The 17,151-nt window shown below is 46.3% G+C and overlaps 2 protein-coding genes across 3 annotated transcripts in view; one reads left to right on the top strand and one right to left on the bottom strand.

The window, feature by feature from the left end:
- The window catches only part of NEK9 (NIMA related kinase 9), a 28,941-nt gene extending 20,798 nt beyond the window's left edge, over window positions 1-8,143 (top strand). The window contains exons 19-23 of one of the 2 annotated variants that reach the window (XM_063439815.1): window positions 921-1,099; window positions 6,381-6,605; window positions 6,685-6,852; window positions 6,954-7,007; window positions 7,607-8,143. In XM_063439815.1, the coding sequence (XP_063295885.1) occupies window positions 921-1,099; window positions 6,381-6,605; window positions 6,685-6,852; window positions 6,954-7,007; window positions 7,607-7,735 (755 nt within the window). In that variant the 3' untranslated portion in view covers window positions 7,736-8,143. The remainder of the gene's footprint in view (window positions 1-920; window positions 1,100-6,380; window positions 6,606-6,684; window positions 6,853-6,953; window positions 7,008-7,606) is intronic. The other variant, XM_063439816.1, reaches the window with a different exon arrangement.
- Window positions 8,144-8,211: 68 nt separating this feature from the next.
- On the bottom strand, window positions 8,212-17,073 carry ZC2HC1C (zinc finger C2HC-type containing 1C). Its single transcript, XM_063439817.1, has 3 exons — window positions 17,013-17,073; window positions 9,987-11,171; window positions 8,212-8,525 (listed from the first exon to the last, which is right to left on the bottom strand). The coding sequence occupies exons 2-3, from the start codon at window positions 11,163-11,165 to the stop codon at window positions 8,268-8,270; spliced, it is 1,437 nt and encodes a 478-aa protein (XP_063295887.1). The 5' UTR covers window positions 11,166-11,171; window positions 17,013-17,073; the 3' UTR covers window positions 8,212-8,267.
- Window positions 17,074-17,151: the final 78 nt, after the last annotated feature.

Consider the following 17,151-nt stretch of genomic DNA (forward strand, 5'->3'; position numbering starts at 1 on the left):
TTGGTCAACAAGTAACAGGATTTTATGGTTAAATCTTTAAAGGAACACTATAGGGTCAGGAAACAAGCCTGTATTCCTGACCCTATAGTGTTAAACACTGTGCTGTCAGCCCCAATCTGTCTCCCTGGCTGACATCATCAGAATTTATATTTTCAGCAAATCCAATGCTTTCCCTTAGGAAAAACACTGGATTGGCTGAGATTGTCAAGGAAGTGGAGTGGGGCCAAACGCCTTTCTGGCCATTCAGCATCTCCTCATAGAGATGCATTGAATCAGTACATCTCTATTGGGAAAGTTCAGTGTCTCCATGCAGAGTTGGAGACGCCGAACGTTAGTGCTGCATACTGTGCAGCATTTCCCCAGGAAACACCTGTAGTGGCAATTTGAGGAGTGGCCACTGAAGGTGTGCCTAGGCTTTAATGTCAACACTGTCTTTTCTCTGAAATGCTAAAAGCCTGCAGGGACAGGTTGTACTAACCAGAACTACTACATTAAGCCGCAGTTGTTCTGGGGACTATAGTGTCCCTTTAAATGCACCATTTAGGTGATGTTCCACTTTGTGTATGCAATATGTTTTTAATAGGAGTAATTTTGGTGTATTACAAATAAGTTTTATGTTTTATTGTGGTACATGTTAATTTAATCTCAGTTCCACTTTTTTACTCTCACTAACTCCCACCGAAACACATCTTTTCAAGTTTTGTGGTTTAGGGACAATGTGTTTGGGGAGCAACAGTCATTGGCTGTAATAAATGTTTGGGGTTTAGGGACAATTTGTAAGGGGAGCAACAGGCATTGGTAGTGTAAAATGTGTGGGATTTGGGGCAATGTGTAAGGGGAGCGACTGTTTATTATTGGCAGCGTAAAATGTGTGGGAATGGAATGGTGTCATTTTCTGGGTAACATCTCCTTCTCCGCAGTTGCTCAGAGTTGCTCGTCATCTGGTTCTGGGAGAGGAGAGGAGGATAGTGAGCGCGAATCCCTGACCTCTGACCCCAGTGAAGGGTTTCGGGGCACCATAGAGGCAGAGCCAGAAACTCGTCCATTCAGTATGACAGAAAATATGGAGAGCAGCTCTTGTCCCAGCTGGCTCCGACAGGTAATTGGAAGAACCACAGTTTATTATCCTGTCCTGTTGGTGCTGCTGAGTTGGTATTCCTTTCAAGGCATGTAGTGCTATTCCTATGACACAGACAGATGCCATGTCTTCTACATGTAGAATGTGATGTACAGAGGGAAGACCATTTTAAGCATTGATTTGCAGGCTTTAGGCTAGAATAACTTTTTTTGTGATAAAGCATGGAGTTTCTATCACCAATTACAGCTTCTACTCCCATTATCCTGGTGCACTGACAGCAGGAAGAGGACTCTGGGAATGCTGCTGCTAAGCATGTAAATGTTACTTATTGACTGTGTACATTTTAAAATTAAGGTATGCTATATGATGGTGAATCCACTGTAGTGGTAATGATACTAGGAGTACCCTGATCTGGTTCCATGCTAATGGGTAAGACCATTTAGCAGCAGTTTCTTGTTTCCTGGGTCCCACTAGGCTCTGAGGTTCCTTGCTTGTCGACTGGCAGAATCCAGAATTTGATCCAGTCGCCATTGGCTTAGAGCATCAGTTGCCCACATTCAGCCAATGAATGGCACACTAGCTCCAGGCTGGCCAATAACACCTGAATGATGATGCTGCTGCAGGAGGTGGGGTTTAACTTTCTATATGCAGGGTTTTTCTAGTGAAACACTGCACTTACAGACTCTAGACACCATGACCACTCCAAATCACTCAAATGGTGCTTGGCATTTAACAGGATTTTGGTATCTTGTTGAGGGGTAGAGGGGGAAGAGAATTAACCCCAGGGACTGGAAATGCCAATTATACACGGAGTATATTTGGTCTTTTGGGAAGATTTTCCCAATCATGTTCTGCGTAAATGAATGACGGTGAAGGAATTACAGAGGAGCAATCACTTTGCTATGGGGTACTACTGATTTGGGAAGATGCACGTGAATAGGTGCAGAACCTCTAAAGTACCCTTCTGGCTAAACCCTTAAAGGTAAATTCACTTGTCAGGGCTGCCAGGATACAAAGTGATTTCCATAGCTCCTGTCATAACGGGGGCAAACGGTGCAATGTAGAAAATAGTTTTTGCTTGCTGTTTCTTCCAGATAAATACATTTTATATAAAATAGCAACAGAACAAGTGCAAATCTATATTAAAAAATACTCTCCTTCTGGCATTTCTAGAAATCAATGAATGGTAACTGCAGATAAAACTACCTTTTTAAAATTCAAAGCTGTATTTGGATTGGCTGCTTGTTTTTTTTTTCTTTTTAGCCAATCAGAATCCAGTTTGAATTCAGACCCTAATCAAGCACACCTGTCCAGGTGAGAATAAACCAAAGCCATCCCCTGACTGCTGTAAAATGTGGGTTTGCTGAAAACGAAAACTAAACTTTTAACATATCTTTAAGGTGTGGTGCCGCAGCCAAGCCTATCATGACTTGGTTTCATATTAAGGAACATAACATTGTATCTATAAATGTTCTAGATATACGGGATACTATAGTCACCAGGACTACTACAGATTAATGTAGTGGTTCTGGTTGCATGTTTTAAATGTAAACACTGCCTTTTTAGAGAAAAGGCCATGTTAACATTACTGCCTTGCAACACCAATATTGGCAGTCACTCAGACTGCCACTAAAGTGATTGCTATCTCAGTGCTGCATAGTGTTGTGCACAATAGTCCCAATTCTGTACTATGGGAAAGCATTGGATTGGCTGAGATCATAAAGCTTTATGATCTTGGCCATAGAGGCGGGGCCAGCCGTGGGGAGACTGGCACAGTGCAAGACAAAAGGTGAGTTAAATCACCATTCCCACATGATCAGAGGGGGCTAGTCACCTAAACATACACACTCACTGACAGACAGATACGCACCGACAGACAGACACACTCATACACACACAGACAGACACACACACTCACAAATTAAAACAGTTTTATTCCACTCAGCCTCCCTATGTTTGGGAGAGCTGAAGTGTATCGGATATGATCTTACTGCTCTGCTTCCTCGCGCGCCGCTTAGTGATGCCGGAGTCGGGTCATATTCTGGCTCCAGCGAGATGGAGCAGAGCAGTAAGATCATAGCTCTTTCGTCGCATGCCTACAGTACGCGCAGAGGGAATGGCCTCACATAACCCAGGAACCAGCACAAACTTCCTGGTCGCCATAGCAGCCTGGCACATGGAATTTTTCAAGCCCTGCTTTTGTAGTGACACCAAGTAACAAAATAAATATATATTTTTTTTCATTATGACTGTCCTGTGTTTTATGACCATCTGCATGAGGATCATGTCATGTTTGGGAATGGTACTTCCAAAAGCACTTTTTAAAAAATGTTTTAGCTTATAGTAACAATATAAATACTGTACCTTACATTTACAATGCTGTATTAGATACATTATTCACCTTGTAGTGCCAATCCAATAAATACAGCAAAGTAATGAGGTCAAAACTCATCAATGCATTTAATAGTATTGGTGCCCAAAACTTTTAACATAAGTTTTTTTTTTTTTTTACATACCGTATATACTCGAGTATAAGCCGACCCGAATATAAGCCGAGGCCCCTAATTTTACCCCAAAAAACTGGGAAAACTTATTGACTCGAGTATAAGACTAGGGTGGGAAATGCAGCAGCTGCTGGTAAATTTCTAAATAAAATTAGATCCTTAAAAAATTATATTAATTGAATATTTATTTACAGTGTGTGTGTATGAGAATGCAGTGTGTGTGTATGAGAATGCAGTGTGTGTGTATGAGAATGCAGTGTGTGTGTGTATGAGAATGCAGTGTGTGTGTGTATGAGAATGCAGTGTGTGTGTGTATGAGAATGCAGTGTGTGTGTGTATGAGAATGCAGTGTGTGTGTGTATGAGAATGCAGTGTGTGTGTGTATGAGAATGCAGTGTGTGTGTGTATGAGAATGCAGTGTGTGTGTGTATGAGAATGCAGTGTGTGTGTGTATGAGAATGCAGTGTGTATGTGTATGAGAATGCAGTGTGTATGAGAGCAGTGTGTGTGTATGAGTGCAGTGTGTGTATGTGTGTAATGCAGAGTGTGATGCAGAGCCTTGGTGGGGGGTGGGCATTTTTATTTTTTATTATTTTAATATTTTTTTTGTTTCATTAAATTTTTTTATTATTATTATTTTTTTATTTTATTATAATTTTTTTATTTATTTTATTATTTTTATTTTTTTTATTATTATTGCTATATATAAATTTTTTCGTCCCCCCTCCCTGCTTGCTAGCTGGCCAGGGAGGGGGGCTCTCCTTCCCTGGTGGTCCAGTGGATGGGCACTGTGTAGGAGGGGGCTGTGGGGGCTGCAGAGAGATGTTACTTACCTTTCCTGCAGCTCCTGTCAGCTCTCTCCTCCTCCGCCGGTCCGTTCAGCACCTCGGTCAGCTCCCAGTGTAAATCTCGCACTGTGAGCTGACAGAAGAGCTGAATGGACCGGCGGAGGAGGAGAGAGCTGACAGGAGCTGCAGGAAAGGTAAGTAACATCTCTCTGCAGCCCCCACAGCCCCCATTGTCTGTATTATGGCAATGCAAATTGCCATAATACAGACTATTGACTCGAGTATAAGCCGAGTTGGGGTTTATCAGCACAAAAAATGTGCTGAAAAACTCGGCTTATACTCGAGTATATACGGTATATTTAATTTTTGTAAAGTGGGAATTTTTTTTGCCTTAGAGCGCACATTTTGTATATTTGTGTGCTTGCAATGTCTTGTTTGTGCAGGGTTTTCACTAAATCTCAAATTTTAGCAAATTGAATGCTAAAAGCATCGTTATTTTTGCTTCAAGTTTGTCATTAAAGGAACACTATAGTCACCTAAATTACTTTGGCTAAATAAAGCAGTTTTAGTGTATAGATCATTCCCCTGCAATTTCACTGCTCAATTCACTGTCATTTAGGAGTTAAATCACTTTGTTTCTGTTTATGCAGCCCTGGCCACACCTCCCCTGGCTATGATTGACAGAGCCTGCATGGAAACAAAAACTGGTTTCACTTTCAAACAGATGTAATTTACCTTAAATAATTGTATCTCAATCTCTAAATTGAACTTTAATCACATACAGGAGGCTCTTGCCGGGTCTAGCAAGCTATCCATAAAGCAGGGGATAAGAAAATCTTAATTAAACAGAACTTACAATAAAGAAAGCCTAAATAGGGCTCTCTTTACAGGAAGTGTTTGTGGAAGGCTGTGCAAGTCACATGCAGGGACAAAGGGATTTAACTCCTAAATGGCAGAGGATTGAGCAGTGAGGCTGCAGGGGCATGTTCTATACACCAAAACTGCTTCATTAAGCTAAAGTTGTTCAGGTGACTATAGTGTCCCTTTAAAATTTAATTTTCCGAAATTTAATGTTTAGTGTGTAATTCTCACAATTTATACATTTGCAGGTCATTTCACCAGCCCCATCTGTACCTAACTGAAGGTGAACTTGCCATTCACACAATTTGTGCATGACGGGTTCACAAGCTTTGGATAAAGAATGAAAATAATTCAAGTCCCATTTTCAGGATAACTTGTATATGAGCACAGCACTAGATGTTTTTGTAGTAGGCAACCATTAATGTTAAAGAAACACTATAGGGTCAGGAACACAAACATGTATTCCTGACCCTATAGTGTTAAAACCACCATCTAGTACATGCCCCGAAGTATAGCAAAATCTTACCTTTATTCCAGTCTGCTGCTGGCTCTGCCCCAGATCTGCCTGCTTGGTTGACATATTTAGAAGTAGTAATCTGAGTAAATCACAATCCTTTCCCATAGGAAGGCGTTGGATTGCCTGAGACTGTCAACGAGGCAGATATGGGGCAAAGCCAGTGCAAGCCAAACACAGCCCTGGCCAATCAGCATCTCCTCATAGAGATTGAATCAATGCATCTCAAAGAGGAAATTCAGTGTCTCCATGCAGAGGGTGGAGAAACTGAATGTCAGTCACAGCCTGCAGCATTGTCCCAGGAAGCACCTCTAGCAGCCATCTGAGGAGTAACCAGTGGAGGTATCCCTAGGCTGTAATGTAAACACTGCCTTTTCTCTAAAACAAACTGAAGTGAATGATTATACTTACCGCAACTAATACAATAAGCTGAAGTTGTTTTGGTGACTATAGTGTCCATTTAAAACTTCTTAAGGACACATGACATGTGTGACATGTCATGATTCCCTTTTATTCCGGAAGTTTGGTCCTTAAGGGGTTAAATCCTCTACACTTTGAACAAGCTAATAAATTCTGTATGGAAACACAGGGAGTAGAATAGACCATTATTGATTTGAGATATTTCCTTTCACTAGGAGCTCGAGGAAGCAGAGTTTATCCCGATGCCAGAGGCACCATCATCTTTTGGTTTGGAGCCCACCCAAGAGGTGTCTTTGTCCTCCTTGGAGGAACAGAGTGAGAATTCAGAACTAAAACTGCAGGAAGAGAGTAAAAGCCCTATGTTAAAGCTAGAGGACGTGAGTGAGAAACCTGAATTACAGCTTCTAGAAAGAAATGAAAGCTCTTGGAAACCTCTACAGGTACTTAAAAGAGTACACAACGGCTCTCGTGACTTCAATGTAACGCTGTTTCCTGACTGCCTGTTCTGTTTGTTTTCAGGAGCCCAGTAACCATTCTTGTACATGCAGCTCCTTGCAAGCAGAAGTGGAAAGGCTGCAGAACGTGGTGTCCTCCTGTATGAGCGCACAGGAAGAGCTCCGCAGGGAGAACGCACGGCTGGCAATGGAGGTGCAGAAACTTAATGACAAGCTACAGGGAGTCACACAGGTAAACTGCTCTTCTCTCTGGTCTAGAACAAGTGTGGTTTATTACAAATAATTGGAGAGGAACGTAGGCAGATAAAAATAATGTTTTTCTTCTTTTTCTAGCAAAGTCAGATCCTGAGCAAACACAGTGAAGCAATTCAGCAGCTCCAGAGACAGGTATATATGGACTCTTTCAAATTATTAACTTAAATAATTACAAAAAGTCAGTATAATAATGTAATATATATGCCCTGATATACCCAGACATACACAGTGCAGACTTTGCTTTATCACTACACCTAGCAGATCCAGTGCATGTGATCCTCTCCCAACCTAAATGCTCAGTGCAGTGTATGAGTATGTGCTGGAGCAATACTGAGCTGCTTTGTAGGAATTTCTGGATAATTTGGATTTATGGACACTAGCAACTCAGTCAAGTGTTTATCTGTATGTAAACCTGTGTTTCACCGCTGCATGTAGACCTATACTTTATAGAAAGCTGGGAAAGATAACTACGAGACCCTGCTCCTGTTAATCATCATCACTAAAATTAAAATAATGGTCAGTGACCACTCAGAGCATAGGTGGGAACAAATGATTGCCCTTAAACCCCCCTCTATAAAATAGACTTCTCAATTTTCTGTGTGAGCACAAATCCCAGTACAGTGTAAAGGTGTTTGTGTCCATTAGCTTTGTATTAGGACAGTGATTGTGAAAAGTATCAATGGAACAATCCTAATGTAGCTGAAGACGGTCATTTTGTTTACTTTCTTCAGGTAACATGTCTAAAAGGAACACAACCCATGGCCAACAATGCGGACACCTCCCGGGAAGATTCAGATGCAGACTCCTGGTGCTTCTTGGGTACCGAGGCCCCCCGATCTGCCTCGGGGACAACAATGTGATGGACACAGTGACATCCCTGAGCTGGAGAAGATGGTGCACCAGTAGTTCCTCTCTTACTGTGCTGGACCTTAATAGTTATTGGCCTCTGTGCACCTGTTAATAGCTGATGGGGAAGTGGACAGTCATTTTGGGGTGGGGGAGGTAAGCTGGGTTATATTTACCCGGACACTCGTAGTGCGGCTCCTCCTTTTTTATTTTAAATCTTATTTTGTGTTCCCTTTCACTCACCATGTGGCCTTACTCTCACTGCCAATGTTTGGACTGTATTGCTGCACTGTATGGGATCAGCCAAAGCACTCGCCCCCACCCACTAAGAACAGTGTGCTTTATCCAATCACCTGCAGTGTATACTTGGATTTATTACAGTACAAAAAATAAAATAAAACACAGTACATTTAATGTGCAAACTCTGGGAATGATGAGAGATATGGGTCCCTGGAAGATCTGTTAGTTTTTCAAAGAAGCAGAAGTTTATTCTCCACATTTCCCAGTTATAGAATAAACTCTTGGTTAGATATCAAGATATTTGTGTTAGCGTCTGCGTTGTGGTGGAGGCCGAGGTTTGCTCTTTATAGTCTCACATTTTGGGATGTGTCTTTCAGCTGCACGTGGGGCGAACCTGCGGCTGCAGTGAGGGCAGGTAATATAATCTGGATTCTCATCAGGGGGTGGAGGCGGCACATCTGATGGTTTGCCTCCTTTGGCGATAACCTGCTGCACTGTACGTGCCTGGCGAATTGTGCGCAGGAAAGTTTCATGCTTTTGACGCCAGGCATTATTGCGAACTTGCTGCAAAATACAAAAGAGTCAGTCATTGCAAGTTCATTAAATGAAGAAAACGTTTAAAAAAAATGGCTGTGACTGGAATGAGGCAGAGCATTCTGGGAAATGGCTAGAGACGACAGTGGCACCCAGGAAGAAATGGTGAAATCTTTAAAGAATAGCAACATTAGAGAAAATAATCATAAAGTAAACCTCTTGTAAAATGTTACAAATTTATAGCTTTTTTTCCCCCCACTTTCTATGAAGCTTCATGGAGTTTCGAGATACTTACCTCCTTTCAAAATGGTTTCAGGTCCGCCATAAGCCTTCCATCGGGGGCTTGAATGCTGTTATTAGGCCTGCCAAACTTTAGGAAGTCTTGAGTGGCTTCCCTACACCTGGCACTGCCCCACCTGATGACACTGATGTGTTGGTTTCATTGCCATTTGAGCGGTACGACGTCAGTTATTTCACGTCCAGCGCTGGTTGAAGGGAGATCCCTTAATCCTTTGAAGGAGCCTTGCCAGGAAACAGTAATTCTATTGTGGAGGTGATAAAGATGAACAGCCTTATCACATGCAGTACATGTAACGAACTGGCAATATGGGCTATATTGTCAGCTCTCCAGAGGCTGATGCTGGGGAAACTCCAAATTAAAATGTAACACATGCAGGGTTACTTTATCTGAAGAGAAATGGATCTAGTAGTGTTCTCCTGCTGAGATTGGCATAGATTGTATGTTGATAGTGACAGGAATTTTTCCAATAATCTGTTCATTGGTTAGCAAATTTGCTAGCACGATGTATAGATATTTTCACGAGGAATTAATATTACCATTAAATACTCCTCTCAAGCCATGTAAAGTATATAGACAAATGCAAAACCTTAGCTCTGCGTTGTTGTCTCAGCTACTCAGATGAACTGTTGCGATCCCTCAAGTGAAAAATATGTATTTTGGAAGGAGGAGTTGTGATTTTCCCACCCCCACCCACGAAGATTGAAATTCTGACCATGAGGAATCTCATATCTTTAACGCTAAGAAAGTGTGAGAACAGTCTCTGAGAAGGTGCTAGAGGTCATTCCCAACACACTGCCTGTTTATAGACCTTGTAGGCCGTGTGCAGTACTCATCCATGAGGAGTCGTCTTATTTCAGCCTCTAGTTTGTGTCATTTAGAGGGCTGTGCTCAAGTGTTGGTCTAATTGTTGTCAGACGTCACTTTGACTTCTAGTTTAGGGGAAAGCTTATATCAGATTCTGATTGGTGTCAGAGAGGAAGCTCACCTGAGCTGCTAAATGACACTAAAGGGGCGGAAGTCAAGTGGGGTTCTAGTTGGTGTAGTTAGCTGGGGTGGAGTTCATCTGCAGTTCTAGTTTGTGTAAAGGGGAGAGGGGGGGAGGCAAAGCCCAGATGGAGTTTTAGATTCTATAATTAGAGGAAGCAGGGCAATAATGGGGTTCTATGTACTGTAATTAAAGTGGTAAGTACCTGGGGTTCTCTAGACGAGGGTTTGCCTTTCAGTTGTAAGTATTGCTCCAGCTCGGTCCCCTTTGCTCTGGCTTTGGATGAATCAAACACTTTTCTTTTTGAGCTTTGCATCTTCTCACAGACCTGAGCATGTTTCTCCAGACGTTGCACCATGAACCGTCGTCCACATGACTGGCAGGGTACCAGCTCACTCTCTGCAGGCAATTCATCCTCTGCATCAGATGAGAGCTCTGTGTGTCTATCAGAGTGATGGTACGTTGTTCTCAGCAGTGGGGAACCACTGACCTCCTCTGCATGTTTCAGGAGAATTGGCTGAGTGGATCTTTTTCTAGCATTCTCTCCTGCAGATGGCATCTGCCTCCTCATTCTCTCTGGATGCTGGTCTTCTGTAAATTTGGGGCTGGGAGCCCGAGGGAGAGGTTTGGGCTGTGGGGAGGATTTGAACTCTGCTTTCTTCAGGATTCTATAACTCCTATAATCTTCATCTAGATCTGATCTGTTGCCAAGATGATAATAGTTTTTTACTGTTTTCTTCTGAGTTTGATCTATTTCTCTCTGGGTTGCTTCCTCCTTTTCCCTTTGGATCCTGCGTAATTCTTCCTCAGTCCTACGCAGCTTTTCCCTCAGCAGAGCTTGCTTCCTCCGGATTTCAGCTTCCAAACTGGATTCTGTTTTCTGTAGCTCAAGCCAAGGCTCTGCTTGAGTGGGGCCAGAATTTGATCGGATGTTTCTTGGAAGCAGGTTGTGGTGTTTGGTCCCAGTGACCTTGACTGATGAGGAGCGCTGCATGTTGTTGAATTCTGATGGGATCTGAGCTGGAGATTTACGATAGATGACTGGTTCGAGAGGGTGAGCTCGATCGATCCCAGCACTCCTTTTGGACACAGTCCAGTTTGAAGCCCAGCTTTTCTCTTCTGCTGTCCAAGGGGCAGAGTGTGAGCCGGGGGATTGATGAAAGGTATACCTTTTTTCCGCATGGTTATATGGTGCACTTGTCTCATGTTTAACAAGGCTGAGAAGTTTCTGTTCCCTCTCTCGAAATGCCCTTTCCTGGAAATCATTCCTCATCACTTCAAGTCTTGACTGTAATTTACTGGGCTGCAGCTCTGACTTAAGGGTAGGAAACTTTGCATCAGCAATGCCCTCGTAGAGGCTTGGTGCCCCTTTCAGTCTTGCCATGCCAGTCTGTAAAGAAAGAAAAGTTTGAGTTAATTAGAACCATTCTTCCTATTCCCTTACTTTTACCTTTACTGGGAATTGTGGCATGTGTTCAGTTAGGGAGCATGTCAAAGGGACTCTAAAGGCACCATAAAGGTTGGTTCCCAAGACCAATCAGCAGATGCCAATATATATATATATATATATATATATATATATATTTTAATTCTTTATTTATCTCAAGACGGAGTAAAACCATACAATGTGACCATAACATGAGTATGCTATACAAAGACACATGAATACGTATAAATGTTAACAGTAGTACTGTGCTTGTGGGTGTAAAGGACATTTCCATATAAAGTATATCGTTGGTAGTCCACAAGGTCATGTAGTAGAGTGTGTGTTAAAGCCAATCTTGGAGATTTACAACATTCAACAACCTGCCCTGGTTTTTATTTTTGTAATTGGAAAAGTTTCATGTACAATCTGTCTAATAATATAGTAAGGAGACAGCTCTGTTCACTCGGAAGTCAATACCCCTGTTGAGTGCGTCAGAGGGTAGTGTAATAGCATATTTTGTTTTACTCGTTTTCTCTCTGAATGTTCCATGAGGAATTATTCACTGTACAACCGTACATGACGTATAAAAAAGTAGAGTGTAAATGGATGGAAAGGATAAAGAGATAAGTGAAGAGGGGTAAGGAAGAAGAGTGGGGGGTGGGGGAGGGACCCGGCAGAGCAACCCGGCAGAGCAACCCTGGGGTCCGCTTGTGTCGCCAAATGCTAGAGGTGGACAGGTCTATAACCCGTGTCCGGTTCGGACTCTGAGCCATTAGGTTCCCAAGACTCCCCTAGGGGGGGTCTGAGAGGTCTCCCTGTTTGAAGGCAGGTGCCATGTGCCTCGCCCTTTCAATAACTCTCTGAAGTTCTGCAGTGTATATTGGGGATTGAACCGAACCTGCCCCGCCCATCCCCTAGCCACTGACTGTGCTAGCTGTCCAAGGGCCCCAGGTCTTTTCAAATTTGGTCATGGAACCTCGAACCTGTGCCGTTAACTTGTCCATAAGGAAGGTATCTTTAATTTTTTGCAATACCACAGGGGTCGTGAGTGTCTCCCTTTGTACCCATATCTGTGCCAATGCCCGTCTAGCAGTTAAGGTTAGTTTGTGTAAAAGGTTTTGTTCGGCTCTTGTCCAACCGTCAATCGATCTGGCCAAAAGGAACACACAAGGATCTAACTTGACCTCTTTTTCAAAAATGTCGCCCCATTAACGCCGCGATCCGTTTCCAATACATCTGCGCCTCCGGGCAGTCCCACCACATGTGGATATAGGTGCCCTGTAATCCGCAGCCTCTCCAATACAAATCTGTGGTGGTTTTATTCATTCGGAATAACTTCACCGGCGTAGTGTACCAGCGAAATAAGGTCTTAAACGATTGTTCCTGCAAAGAAACACACACCGAGGATGCGGCTGCGGCCTCCCTAATCTCCTGCCACTCTATGCCCTCCAATTCCTCGCATAGGTCACCGTTATCACCCCCATATAGCGCTGTGTGGGGTACACCGTTGTCACCCCCATATAGCGCTGTGTGGGGTACACCGTTGTCACCCCCATATAGCGCTGTGTGGGGTACACTGTTATCACCCCCATATAGCGCTGGGTGGGGTACACTTATTACCCCCATATAGCGCTGGGTGGGGTACACCGTTATCACCCCCATATAGCGCTGTGTGGGGTACACTGTTATCACCCCCATATAGCGCTGTGTGGGGTACACTGTTATTACCCCCATATAGCGCTGTGTGGGGTACACTGTTATTACCCCCATATAGCGCTGAGTGGGGTACACTGTTATTACCCCCATATAGCGCTGTGTGGGGTACACTGTTATCACCCCCATATAGCGCTGGGTGGGGTACACCGTTATCACCCCCATATAGCGCTGTGTGGGGTACACAGTTATAACCCCCATATAGTGCTGTGTGGGGTACACCGTTATCACCCCCATATAGCGCTGTGTGGGGTACACCGTTATCACCCCCATATAGCGCTGTGTAGCGCTGGGTGGGGTACACTGTCGTTACCCCCATATAGCGCTGCGTGGGGTACACCGTTGTCACCCCCATATAGCGCTGGGTGGGGTACACCGTTATTACCCCCATATAGCGCTGGGTGGGGTACACCGTTATCACCCCCATATAGCGCTGTGTAGCGCTGGGTGGGGTACACTGTCGTTACCCCCATATAGCGCTGGGTGGGGTACACCGTTGTCACCCCCATATAGCGCTGGGTGGGGTACACAGTTATTACCCCCATATAGCGCTGGGTGGGGTACACCGTTATTACCCCCATATAGCGCTGGGTGGTGTACACCGTTATTACCCCCATATAGCGCTGGGTGGGGTACACCGTTATCACCCCCATATAGCGCTGGGTGGGGTACACCGTTATCACCCTCATATAGCGCTGGGTGGGGTACACCGCTATCACCCCCATATAGCGCTGGGTGGGGTACACCATTATCACCCCCATATAGCGCTGGGTGGGGTACACCGTTGTCACCCCCATATAGCGCTGTGTGGGGTACACTGTTATCACCCCCATATAGCGCTGGGTGGGGTACACTTATTACCCCCATATAGCGCTGGGTGGGGTACACCGTTGTCACCCCCATATAGCGCTGTGTGGGGTACACTGTTATCACCCCCATATAGCGCTGTGTGGGGTACACTGTTATTACCCCCATATAGCGCTGTGTGGGGTACACTGTTATTACCCCCATATAGCGCTGAGTGGGGTACACTGTTATTACCCCCATATAGCGCTGTGTGGTTCGGTACACTGTTATCACCCCCATATAGCGCTGGGTGGGGTACACCGTTATCACCCCCATATAGCGCTGTGTGGGGTACACAGTTATAACCCCCATATAGTGCTGTGTGGGGTACACCGTTATCACCCCCATATAGCGCTGTGTGGGGTACACCGTTATCACCCCCATATAGCGCTGTGTAGCGCTGGGTGGGGTACACCGTTGTCACCCCCATATAGCGCTGGGTGGGGTACACCGTTGTCACCCCCATATAGCGCTGGGTGGGGTACACCGTTATCACCCCCATATAGCGCTGTGTAGCGCTGGGTGGGGTACACTGTCGTTACCCCCATATAGCGCTGGGTGGGGTACACCGTTGTCACCCCCATATAGCGCTGGGTGGGGTACACCGTTATTACCCCCATATAGCGCTGGGTGGGGTACACCGTTATTACCCCCATATAGCGCTGGGTGGGGTACACCGTTATTACCCCCATATAGCGCTGGGTGGGGTACACCGTTATCACCCCCATATAGCGCTGGGTGGGGTACACCGTTATCACCCCCATATAGCGCTGGGTGGGGTACACCGTTATCACCCTCATATAGCGCTGGGTGGGGTACACCGTTATCACCCCCATATAGCGCTGGGTGGGGTACACCGTTATCACCCCCATATAGCGCTGGGTGGGGTACACCGTTATCACCCTCATATAGCGCTGGGTGGGGTACACCGTTATCACCCCCATATAGCGCTGTGTGGGGTACACCGTTATCACCCCCATATAGCGCTGTGTGGGGTACACCGTTATCACCCCCATATAGCGCTGGGTGGGGTACACCGTTGTCACCCCCATATAGCGCTGGGTGGGGTACACTGTTGTCACCCCCATATAGCGCTGGGTGGGGTACACTGTTATCACCCCCATATAGCGCTGGGTGGGGTACACTGTTATCACCCCATATAGCGCTGGGTGGGGTACACTGTTATTACCCCATATAGCGCTGGGTGGGGTACACCGTTATTACCCCCATATAGCGCTGGGTGGGGTACACCGTTATCACCCCCATATAGCGCTGGGTGGGGTACACCGTTATCACCCCCATATAGCGCTGGGTGGGGTACACCGTTGTCACCCCCATATAGCGCTGGGTGGGGTACACTGTTATCACCCCCATATAGCGCTGGGTGGGGTACACTGTTATCACCCCCATATAGCGCTGGGTGGGGTACACTGTTATCACCCCATATAGCGCTGGGTGGGGTACACTGTTATTACCCCATATAGCGCTGGGTGGGGTACACCGTTATCACCCCCATATAGCGCTGGGTGGGGTACACCGTTATCACCCCCATATAGCGCTGGGTGGGGTACACCGTTATCACCCCCATATAGCGCTGGGTGGGGTACACCGTTATCACCCCCATATAGCGCTGGGTGGGGTACACCGTTATCACCCCCATATAGCGCTGGGTGGGGTACACCGTTATCACCCCCATATAGCGCTGGGTGGGGTACACCGTTATCACCCCCATATAGCGCTGGGTGGGGTACACCGTTATCACCCCCATATAGCGCTGGGTGGGGTACACTGTTGTCACCCCCATATAGCGCTGGGTGGGGTACACCGTTATCACCCTCATATAGCGCTGTGTGGGGTACACCGTTATCACCCCCATATAGCGCTGGGTGGGGTACACTGTTGTCACCCCCATATAGCGCTGGGTGGGGTACACCGTTATCACCCCCATATAGCGCTGGGTGGGGTACACCGTTATCACCCCCATATAGCGCTGGGTGGGGTACACTGTTGTCACCCCCATATAGCGCCGGGTGGGGTACACTGTTGTCACCCCCATATAGCGCCGGGTGGGGTACACTGTTATTACCCCATATAGCGCTGGGTGGGGTACACTGTTATTACCCCATATAGCGCTGGGTGGGGTACACCGTTATTACCCCCATATAGCGCTGGGTGGGGTACACCGTTATCACCCCCATATAGCGCTGGGTGGGGTACACCGTTATCACCCCCCATATAGCGCTGGGTGGGGTACACCGTTATCACCCCCCATATAGCGCTGTTTGGGGTACACCGTTATCACCCCCATATAGCGCTGTGTGGGGTACACCGTTATCACCCCCCATATAGCGCTGGGTAGGGTACACCGTTATCACCCCCATATAGCGCCGGGTGGGGTACACCGTTATCACCCCCCATATAGCGCTGGGTAGGGTACACCGTTATCACCCTCATATAGCGCTGTGTGGGGTACACCGTTATCACCCCCATATAGCGCTGGGTGGGGTACACCGTTATCACCCTCATATAGCGCTGTGTGGGGTACACCGTTATCACCCCCATATAGCGCTGGGTGGGGTACACTGTTGTCACCCCCATATAGCGCTGGGTGGGGTACACCGTTATCACCCCCATATAGCGCTGGGTGGGGTACACCGTTATCACCCCCATATAGCGCTGGGTGGGGTACACTGTTGTCACCCCCATATAGCGCCGGGTGGGGTACACTGTTGTCACCCCCATATAGCGCCGGGTGGGGTACACTGTTATTACCCCATATAGCGCTGGGTGGGGTACACTGTTATTACCCCATATAGCGCTGGGTGGGGTACACCGTTATTACCCCCATATAGCGCTGGGTGGGGTACACCGTTATCACCCCCATATAGCGCTGGGTGGGGTACACCGTTATCACCCCCCATATAGCGCTGGGTGGGGTACACCGTTATCACCCCCCATATAGCGCTGTTTGGGGTACACCGTTATCACCCCCATATAGCGCTGTGTGGGGTACACCGTTATCACCCCCCATATAGCGCTGGGTAGGGTACACCGTTATCACCCCCATATAGCGCCGGGTGGGGTACACTGTTGTCACCCCCATATAGCGCTGGGTGGGGTACACTGTTGTCACCCCCATATAGCGCCGGGTGGGGTACACTGTTATCACCCCCATATAGCGCTGCCCCAGGATACAGGTAAATGACTCCCATATAGAAATAATAATAAATAGCGCTCAGTACATACCGCATGGGATCGCTGCCTGTGATGTTGTGATCGTTTCTAAGCAACCGCCACTTCCGGAGTGGGAAGCGTTCTAAACACCCGAGACAGACTCAGGGCCATCTGTGAGATGGGTGGTTCCGGTCACTGAGTGCTAAACACC

This window comes from Pelobates fuscus, chromosome 13, assembly GCF_036172605.1.
Source record: "Pelobates fuscus isolate aPelFus1 chromosome 13, aPelFus1.pri, whole genome shotgun sequence".
NCBI lineage: Eukaryota > Metazoa > Chordata > Amphibia > Anura > Pelobatidae > Pelobates > Pelobates fuscus.

What these genes read in the sequence shown, in the direction of transcription:
- ZC2HC1C (XM_063439817.1), bottom strand. Translation starts at nt 11,165, where the DNA reads ATGGCAAGACTGAAAGGGGCACCAAGCCTCTACGAGGGCATTGCTGAT. An exon ending in CCTCGTCTAGAGAACCCCAG is followed by an intron (nt 8,526 to 9,986) that starts GTACTTACCACT and finishes TGTATTTTGCAG; the next exon opens with CAAGTTCGCAATAATGCCTG.